A 10,689-nucleotide genomic window follows, 5' to 3' on the forward strand; every position below is an offset into this window, starting at 1 on the left:
GAGCACAGCCATACCCACATTAGAATGTAGCCTGCACAGCTCAGCTGGTCTGATACGAAACGCTGACCACCAGCTAAGCACAGGTATTTTATATTGCATTTTACAAAAGCAAGGAAGTGACCACTAATGTGCATGGTTCTGATCTCCATCAGCACATGGAAACACATTTCAAACCATTTCCTTGTGTTCTGATATATTTGATCTCGTGTTATACCTTGATACTCATGAACAATTACAAAAACACAGAACTACCAAAACTGCTTCTCTTAGAAATGAATGCAGTATTCCTCCTCTTCCTGACATTTCAGAACAAGATGGTGTGGTGCTTTTTCAATAAGAATACCAAAATAAGGGTCATAAAGAGGCATTTAATTTATCTGTCACTACAGACCACTGGAATTTGTCACCATTTATTGCAGTCAACTGAAAATGTAGTGAAGATTTATAACAACATTCTATGGTGCTTTACAAACATATGCTACCATCACTGGTAATTTTACTGTGATTCTATTATGTATCCTGTGTTTCAATTAAATAAAATCAACACTGAAATACATACTTTCTAAACAAGGCAATATATAGCAAATATTTTCTTTAACTGTAAATTGAAACTTCATGTATTTTGAAATAAAGTAATTATGGTGCAATTCCTTCAAACAATAAAGACTTCATAATTTTAATAATGTACCAAATGTATCTATGCCAAGTAGCAGAAACAGGTTTAAAAGAGAAAACCTACTGCAGAGACACAAAATACAGATTTTTATTAAAGAAAATGAAACAGAGCAGCAAACATCCTGCAGTACTGCAAGAATTTGCTTACACACACAGAACAATTTTCCTTTGTCTCACAGAAAGTTAAGAGAAGATGTTAGGATACAGCCCCTGCTGCTCTTCACTGTTTATACTAACATAAAGAGCTAAAAAAAAAAATCAATCAGTATTTATGATAAAATCATATCTATGGCTGATCTAATAGCTAATGCCTCAAGCTATTTTCTTACCCTAATGCTAAATTCCAGTGAATTGCTAATAGTAATTATCTGGAAGAGCAGGAAGACAGCTCTGAAAAAGTGCTGAAGTGCTGCTTTCCTAACTGCTGGCACTGCAAGAAAACAAAGAGAAACGATTGTTTATACCCTACAATATCATTGTATCATTTATTGCACTCAATCCCTGATCACTTTTGACAGGTACCACAAGAGATTTTGCAGCACCATAGGATTTTGTGCTTAACTGTTACTGGAGCCCAGGGCTCCTCTATTTGGTAAATGCCAGATTGCCAGACAATGTAAGAGGGCTCCTTGGCATTCTTTGACTCTTACATATTATTTTGCTTATATATTCAGTTTCCTATGGCTTATTGACACATTCCATAAACAAGTTAAGCAAATATTTGGTTACTGGCACCAGCCCGGGAGGTGGTAAAAAAGGCTTGAAGTTGCTCAAGACTGAAGGGGTATCCTCTATTTCCCATGCACCAACTCCTTTTCAGCTATTTATAACATGGGTTAAAAACAGCCTTTTTATTTTAGGAAAAAAATTTCTTCAACAAAAGGGCTGTCAAGCTTAAAACAGACTGCCCAGGGAAGCGACTGAGTCACCATCCCTGGAGGTACTTAAAAGATGTGTAGATGTGGCACTCAAAAACATGATTTAGTGGCAGACTTGGCAGCGGTTGGACTTGATGATCTTACAGGTCTATTTCAACCTAAATTATTCTGTGATGCTGTTTTTTGAGGGAAAGCAAAATCCCTACCTCTATGAGACACTCTGTCCTATTGTTCCAGATGCTAGCACTCTCAAAATTATCTTCAAAATCCAGGTATGTCATGGATACTGGCATGGAGTGTTTGGACCTGCCTGAGCTCTGACAGGAAGGGCTGCCTGCCTGTGGCTCTGACAGCAGCAGTCATCACCTGCATGAAAGAAGACAAGCAGGGGCCTGGACAGCACTTGGGTCAGCCCTTATCACAACACTGAGGGAGACTGAAGATAAGTAAGTGAAATGTAAGGAAAATGGTGGAAAGGTGAGACCAGTTCTTCATATGCTAAATCAAAACTGTCAGTGTGCATCCAGGCAGGAATGCACCTGCAGTCAGCAGTGAGTAAAGTAATTAGATTTGAAAATCAGGAATGTCAAGAAGTGCAATTAGGTAAACATTCATGGAGTGTCTGCTGGAAAGGGTAAAACCTGGTATGAGATGATAATGAAGTAATGCAACAATCCACGGAGAAGATTTAGAATTAAAAAATAAAATAACTGCAGTGTTTCACCACTTCTTTGTGAATTAAGATGTTAGCCTATAAATAATGATGCATAAAAGGCAGAAGCTTCCAACTAAAATTTCTACTTCCTATTTGAAAAGGTGGTGTATTGTGTGACAAAGTATTTTCCAACACACCAGCAACTGAAAAGGCAAAACATTACTAGAAATAATTAACAAATTAAAGACAGCTGACCCAGCCTATCTTAAGGTAATTGAAAATGTCAACAGATTTTGAAAATATCTGTCACTATACAGAGGGAAACCAGAATGAATCAGATACAACTACAAACCAATTTTCCAATATCCAAGCCATGTTGCAGAATTTAAAGGTTCAAAATCTAATTACCACTAATTAAACTTTTTATGAGAAACAGGCTTTCATTAATCTCATTTTTCTTGTCAGTGAGGTACTTGGCTGATAAACCTGTAACTAAATAGTTCAGTTCAGTATTTTTGTAGAGAAACATCACAGTGAGACAAACATCCAAACTCACAGCTAGAGCAAGACTATGTCTCTAACACACACACTGGAAACACAAACTGTCAGATTTCAACAAGGAGCTCCCCCACTGGCTGCCAGTCAAGTGAGCTTTAGGGGAGGCTGCTCAGATTTGTGACAAGACCCTCACACTTTAATGCTTGAGTTAAGTTAAACCATGCAAAGGCAAAGCTGGGCTAAGCCCACACCCTTCTCTGATTCTGTGACTAGAGAAGATACATTTGTTCAGGCTATCAAAAAGAACTTGCACAGAAATGTTCACATTTCAATAATGACAACTTCTCATTAGTAAGTACCCACACAAGTGGTAGATTTGCACTCTACTATTACTCTACTACAGCACTTACAACTAGGCAAATTCTTGAATCAAGAACCGAGCTCAGTGTGACTGAAAGATATTTACTTTGATGCCAGATAACTTCATTTAAAGACCTGCAATATTAGATCACTGAATGGAATTTGTCCCCTTTGACCATAAGGTTTCAGACAATAATGCTGTATTTTTCCAATGCAGCAGTTAGCCCATGTGCAAAAGGGCACCTCCACTTACAAAAGAAAAGATAATGTAAGTAGCATGAAGAAGACAGGTGATAAAGGACAGTGTTCTAGATTCCAAATAGAGCACCTCTACACTACTTGCAATCAAGAGCTGACCCTCTCCAAAATTTAAGTCTCCATTTCCATTGTGCTACTTACAGTCCTCAATCAGAGACAAGACTGCTCCTTCCCTACAAACAGGAAAGAACACCCAATCCACTGCAATAGGGACAGAGGGAAGGTTCTTGAGTAAAGGGGCTTTTACCAGGGAACCACTGTGTGAAATCAGTGACCTACTGATCTCAGAGTTGGTTCTACCTTTGATGAATGGTGTTCAGGTTCATGAAATGCAAAGTTCTTTCAACACTTTTACACCACCACATAAATCTTTACATTCATGAATGAATGTAGAATCTAGAATGTAGAAAGAAATACAAGCCCTTATAGATCTCAATAAGCTCCTGACTACCAATTTCACACCACTATACTTGCATTTATAGTTGCAGAGTGTAAATAGTATTAAAGATCAGGCAGACATTGAGCCACTAACAGCTCCATAATCTGAGCTGCAGCACTGTGTTTAATTACATTGCATTATTAAGAAAATTCATCACATGACAGAATGTGGTGGCACGATAGAAACAATAAGCTCCATGACAAATCCAGGTGAGATTTTTTCTGTACATGATATGTTTTAGCAACTAGAAATATTTTATTAGCAATACAGACATTTCAATATTAGAAATCTATACAACGTCCTTTTCTTTCCCAATCTCCAAAACGTGTAGGTTCAGGGCCTCTGGGTCCACCCCTCTCTTTTGTAGTAGGATTGATTCCATCAGGGAATTCTAAAATAACAGGGAAAGTCCATTAAAATTTCTATAATATTGACAAATATAAAGATGCTATCATTTATGATGTTTTCCTTTTAGTTTCATTTTCAAAGACAAAATCAATTCTTTTTTGTTTTGAAAGGCAACCTTGAACTAAATATTTCCCAGAGCCCTACAAAATGAATTTCAGTTTTTTTGACTGCAGTAAATATCATCATATATATTTATATATACATATATATACATATATATATAAATACAGATATATTATTTAATATGCAAATAAAGAAGCAACCGAATGTCCAGAGGCGTTAAAGGACCACAGCTTCTCAAGTCAGAACTTGCATCATTTGGGTATGCTGTACTTATGATGTTCACAAAATGTAAAACCCCAGGCATCATTTGCTGTTTACCTCTCTAATTTTAAGTACTCTGTTTTAATTTTAGCTTGAATTTGTTCAAGATTCTGTTAGTTTTGTACTTAAAACATCCAGGTTGGACGGTTGAGCCATTTAATGCTTCACTTGTTATAATGCTTCACCACCCTCAGAGTAGAGTTTCTTCCTAACATTTATTCCAAGCCTGCCTTCCTTCAGTTTAGAACCATCGCCCCTTGTCCTGTCACTATCTGCTTGTATGGAAACTCCTTCCCTGCATTTTATAAACCCCCTTAAGGTACTGAGCCCCCTTTAGACATCAGAAGCCCACAATTAGATCTTCCCAAAGCCTTCTCTTCTTCAGGCTGAGAAACCCCAGCTCTGTCAGTCTGTCCTGGCAGGAGAGGTGCTCTAGCCCTTTGATCACCTTCTCTGGACCCTTCTCTGGTCCCTTCTCTGGACCCATTCAAACAGGTCCATGCCTTTCTTGTGCTGAGGACTCCACAGCTGGATGCAACATTCCAAGTAGGGTCTCATGAGAACAGAGGACAATCACCCCTCTTGATTTGCTGGCCCCACTGCTTTTGATGCAGTCTAGGATTTGGTTTTCTGGCCTGCAATGATACACTGACAGATCATGTCCAGATTTCATCCAACCCCCTACCCTGCTACAAAAGAGAAGCACACTGCCAGCTCACGCTACTTTCTTAAACACCACAGAGCCTTCTGTACCTCAGGCAACATTCTTCCGCTACTCAGTGCACCTTTACTCAGGGCCATCTCCTGAGAATAGTTAACTCAGGCCATCAAGCCACGAAGTACTTGTGGCACAGCACCATCCTAGGCTGAGTCTCATCCTGCACTAGACTGTTGGGCTCCCAGAAACTCACAGTACCCCACATGCCCCTTGCCACGCTGTTTCTCCATAGCTTCCCACATACACACCTAACTTGGGAATCCCTCAGTCACATCCCTAACTCAGCTCGGGTGGGCAACACAGGTAATGAGGTGCAGGGCTGAAAATGTAACAGGAAGACTACAACAGAAATTCTGGACATCAGACAAAAAGAAAAGCGATGGAGGAAACTCATACAGCTACAGGCTACACAGGATGATACATAACGGGATACCTGTTTCATAACTGATGCCAACCAGGAAAAGAAACATCAGTATCTGAGCACCTCTGGCAGTTCAAGGGGTGCAAATGCAGCTGATACTACTTTGTACATGTCATCATCCCAATATCAAAGCACTACTCGTGCTGGCAGTGGACTCTGATGCTCAAAAGATTTCTCCACTGATAGCTACAGCAGTAGAATTCTAAATCCAGCTTCAATTCTTAGGTTTTTTCCGAATAATACAACAGGCAGTTTGCAAACTATTGCTAGTGTTACATGCAAAAAATACAGGTGCAACTAAAGAGATCTTGAGTCTTGCTCCAAACCTGGAATACCTAAGCAAATAACAAAAGATAAGGATTATGCATGTTTTAAATCAAGCAGTGATGGCACTGATTTTCCTGGGAATAAAAAGACAAGGATTTAACAGCTGCTTACACAGTAACTCCAACTGTGAGCTAGTTCTCAAGTGAGCCACAATCTGAAATTGCATGGAAATGATTTTATAATATGAGAATAATACAACAATACAACGACAAACTGCGGAGAAATTTGTGAAAGGAGAAGCAGAAGTAGCTTTGCACCATGATGCAAAGCTGTGCGGCCTCAGGGTAATACACTCTGGAGTTGGAGACCAGTTTTTAGCTCTGCTGCACAAATTAAAATGGCACTACACAGAGCCATTTTAGCCTGTATGAAAAGAGGGGACTTCTGTGAAAGAGTATCTGAGGATTTTGTTAATGAAATTAAGGATTCTAAGGTGGAAGAACACAATCAGTTTCTTAAATGAATGTAAGGAATAATTAGTCTTTATGCTGCTAACATTCAACTCTGGTGGCCTTATGGAATTAAAGAAGGGGCACATCCTCATGGACTGAATTATGCACGGCACTGGCTTGCCTGGATGTTGAATATAGAGCCTCTGACAGATGTGACAGCTACACCACCTTTTAATTTTATGGAGGTGAGTGGCAATACTCTCATGAGACAGTATTACATCCAGTTCTGGAAAATTACTTTATCCAAGGCTACATCCCAAGAATTGAAGCAATTACCAGCACTGTACAGAAGGGCACATTAATGTGTTTGAAGGATTTCATGAAGTACTGTCTACAGATGAAGGAAATTCTGCTTCCAGTGGGCACTCTGCTGCCTTCCTTTTGGAGACTATATATCAGTCTGTATTTCTTTTCCTCAGGATGTTAGTGCTTTCAGACTTGGCTTCCTGTTTATATGGTAAGGCAGAATATATTCTGTATATAGAAGAATGAGAAGAAAATATTTCATCAAATCGTTAATGCTTAATTCATGAAGATGTTGGGAAGAAGAAACTTGTGGTTCATTTGCTGCAAATAGTTAAAAGTTATTCTTTGCATTGCCTTTCTGAAAATGTTTGTATCATAAATACTTGTTTAAAAAAAACCCAAAAAATATCCCAAACCCCACGCAGAGTACTGTGTTCAGTTGTGGAGTTCCCAACACAAAAAAGGGGTGGACCTCTTGGAACAAGTCCAGAGAAGGCCACTAAGACAAACACAGGACTGGTGCATCTCTCCTATTAAGACTGACTGAGAGAACTGGGGTTCTTCAGCCTGCAGAAGAGAAGGCTCTGGCAAGACCTTTTAGAAGCCTTCCAGTACCTGAAGAGGGCCTGTAAAAAAGCTGGAGAGGGACCTTTAACAAGGTGATGTAGTAACAGGACAAGGGAGATTGGCTTTAAAATAAAAGAGGGTAGGTTTAGATTAGCTATTAGGAAGAAATTCTTTACTGTGAGGATGGTGAGGCACTGCAACAAGTCCTTCAGAAGGGCTGTGGATGCCCCATCCCTGGAAATGTTCAAGGCCAGGCTGGACTGGGCTTTGAGCAGGCTGTTCTAATGGAAAGTACCCCTGCTAAAGGCAGGGCTGGTACTAAGTCAGGACACCCAGGCAAATTTGCTTATCTTCCAGAGCAGAGGAAGCCCAGGTTCTCTGTGTGACTTGCTACAGTGTTTGACCAGGGTTGCTCTGAAGGTTCCTGGTGCACCATTTGCTGCAACTCGTGCCCGCTGCCCTGCCTTTCTGATTTGTTTTTCAGAGCAGTAAGCAGTGAGCTTAGAAAATGATTCTAAAGAGTGCTGAATGTCTGTCACCTTCTTAAACTGACATCAGCACAACATCTTGCAGTCTTGCCTTTAAAACACAGCTTCCAATTCTGTAAAACATTACTTACTTTCCAGGGGTTCCTTCTCCATACTGGACTCTTCTGGTTCATCAAACCTCCCCACTGGTAACTTTGGTTTCTTTAGTGGCTGCTTAGCAGGTTGAGATCTTCCTTCTGGCTTAGAGCTGGAGCTGCTTCGTGAGTGCCAAAGAAGTGATGACTCTATCAAGCAAATGGACATGCAGCATAAATGCAGGAGTTTAACACTGAGCAATGCTGTGACTGTCCAGAACACCTCTGAGAAAAAACTACTTCAGGGATGAGGGAGAGGAAGGCAGGAAAACAAACTCTAAAAATTATTTAACATTCAACCCATAAGCACCTAAGAAATCAGTACAGATAATTATTTTTGGCCCTAGAAACAGATGTAGGCAAAATTGTGTTAGTTGTATAACTCAGTTCACATTAACAGTGTATTTTAAACTGCTTGAACTTATCTTTGCTGTTACTTTCTTGTATTTTAGACTCTTAAACAGTAATTATGCTAGCATAGACCAGTACAGTCTGTTTTCCAGGAGAAATCCTAACCTCCCCCAAGAAACCTGCTGATTTCCATATCTTGGCTCATTTCCAGCAGCTTTTTAGTCAGAAAAAGCTTTCCCAAAGGAAAGTTTAAAAAAATAAAACGTTCCCTTAGTAACAGGTTTTCCAGAATGTCGGCAGAAGATAGCTGGGTTTCCCTTAGGATGGTAAAATAATTCAGCTGGTAGTCAAAAGCAGGAAAAACTTTGAGCATGTTTAAGTTCAATTATGTAACTGCATGCAAATGCTTTCATTAAAAGCATTAACTTTTTTTCCTTAAACTCCCACTAACAGTTTGGTTTAAAAAGCCAAATGTAAATGTCCACAGTGAGCATAAACTATCCACTAAAAATATTTTGGCTGTGGACAGGTGCCTAAAGCAGTTCTGACATTTCTTAAGAAGCAAGATTCAAACACAAATGCTCCCTGTACCAGCTGGGTGCAAAGTACCTGAAAGAACTATTATTCTACTTTCCTAAGGAGATTGAATCGGGAAGCCTTCTCAAGCACTGTCATTTTGACTCACCTTAATATACAGCAGCTAACAACTCACTTGTATTCCCAGAATCAGCATATTCATTCATTTTAAAATACCACATCTTTAATATCAAACCCTACAGCCACACAAACTGTATTATGTCTGCCAACTGCTGCAAACGCCCCAAAGGAGTAAAGCATGGTGTAACAAATTATCAACAGTAAAGGATCCAATCTGTTGCAAACATTGGGTCTTTCTACTCCTGCCAAGCTTCTTGTCATTCTTCAGTAAGCTAGAAAGAAAAGCTAGCAAGAAAATTCAATTATAGCTGGTATTCTAGTCCAAATTAAAATAAAAAACAGATTAAGGTACTGGTCTGAAATTTATTATCTCGGTCACTAGAGAAGAGGCTAAACCCATTTTCCTTGATAGATTTACTTGATATTCTAGACCAAAATACACTCTTCTTGACAGAGAGGTGACAAAAAGTTCAACATTAAACATCTCTGAAAAAGATGAGATGAACTATCAATATTAGTAAGCCACATTGTACAAACTGATCTTTGATTCCCTTCTCTTTTACACAGTGTCACAATGCCCTACCATTTGTTAATTATATAACTGAACTTGAAAATTCCAATTCTTTCAAGTTGTTGCGCTCCAATATTGCATCTTTTGAAGTGGCCCATAGCATGTGATTTATCCTAACAAAGCCATCCATGCAGTGGGATTTGGGCACACATCGGGATGCTCAGAGGATTAGAGCGTTAGCCACATCTTGCCAGGAACCTGACAGCCAAATGGAGCACAAACATCTAACAAAAATTCCATTAACACTGGTTTGTTTTAGTGTATTGTATCAATAGCAGCACAGAACCTCAGCTTTGGACGAGAGGGAAGCACCCAACAAAGAGCCCACGCTGAGGCCTGTGGGGCAGGCTCTGTTACCCAGTCTGCCTTACTTCTCTATCAACAAACCACCTGAATTTTCTCAGGTGAAGGGAACGGAGCAGTAACTTCCAGGTCCACAGCACGTTTCCTCCAGCTATTCCCCAAACCTTACACTGCTTTTTAACATTTTACTGCTGATAAGAAGTACGAAGCAACGACAGGGCAAGAAAACCTCCGTAATAACAGAGCTGCCCGATAGCAGCAGGTTTACAGTACAGGCGAGAATATTAATATCGAAAGGGCGAGGGGGAAGGCAGGGAAGGGGTTAAGAGCAGGGAAACTGCAGGGCCACGGAAAGTGCGGGGAGAGCTGCGACAGCCCCGGCCCCCCAGTCCGCAGGTTGAGAAGCGGGGCGTGCCGCACTCCTCACCCGCCGCCATCTTGGGCGCTCTCCAGCCCCCCCAGCGCCGGCAGCCCCGGGCGGCGCCCGCCCCGTCCCCTCGCTCGTCAGTTCCTGCGGGAGGAAGGGCAGGGGAGACGGGGAGCCCCGCCACGGCACAACCCGGGCCCTCCCGCTCTCCGCCCGCCTCTTACTCGCTGCCCCGGGCGCGCCGCGCAGCAGCCGCAGAGCCATGGCCGGGACGGAGCCGTGCGGGGCGGGCAGCGCTGCCGCGCAGGCGCCCAAGACGGCGGCGGCTGCAGCCGGGGGCAGGCGGCGAACGCGGCCCCGAGCAGCGCTGCCTCAGCGGCCTCGCCATTCCCCCGTGCCCCCGGCTGCTCCCCGGCTCCCCGGCTGCTCCCCGGCTCCGGCAGACAGAGGCGAACGGCGCCTGGGGAGCCGCGGTCCCGGTGAAGGCAGCTACGGGCTCGTGGAGATGCTCGAGAAATACGCTGTAACTCTGCTCCACGTTTGTCTAGGGGTGGAGAGAAAAGACGTCTTCTTTCTTCAATGCAGTGAAGAG

General features: G+C 41.7%; 1 protein-coding gene across 1 annotated transcript; it reads right to left on the minus strand.

Moving 5' to 3' along the window:
• Positions 1-739: 739 nt before the first annotated feature.
• On the minus strand, positions 740-10,419 carry SDHAF4 (succinate dehydrogenase complex assembly factor 4). Its single transcript, XM_036379876.2, has 3 exons — positions 10,322-10,419; positions 7,846-7,998; positions 740-4,154 (listed from the first exon to the last, which is right to left on the minus strand). The coding sequence occupies exons 1-3, from the start codon at positions 10,359-10,361 to the stop codon at positions 4,045-4,047; spliced, it is 303 nt and encodes a 100-aa protein (XP_036235769.1). The 5' UTR covers positions 10,362-10,419; the 3' UTR covers positions 740-4,044.
• Between the last annotated feature and the right edge of the window lie 270 nt (positions 10,420-10,689).

Source organism: Molothrus ater, chromosome 3 (genome assembly GCF_012460135.2).
Source record: "Molothrus ater isolate BHLD 08-10-18 breed brown headed cowbird chromosome 3, BPBGC_Mater_1.1, whole genome shotgun sequence".
NCBI classification, from domain to species: domain Eukaryota; kingdom Metazoa; phylum Chordata; class Aves; order Passeriformes; family Icteridae; genus Molothrus; species Molothrus ater.

Excerpts from the sequence above, each read along its gene's own strand:
- SDHAF4 (XM_036379876.2), bottom strand. The coding sequence starts at position 10,361 with ATGGCTCTGCGGCTGCTGCGCGGCGCGCCCGGGGCAGCGA. Across the intron at positions 7,999-10,321 it reads CGGCGCGCCCGGGGCAGCGA|AGTCATCACTTCTTTGGCAC; the intron begins GTAAGAGGCGGG and ends TTTGCTTGATAG. Across the intron at positions 4,155-7,845 it reads GGAGAAGGAACCCCTGGAAA|AATTCCCTGATGGAATCAAT; the intron begins GTAAGTAATGTT and ends CTGTTATTTTAG.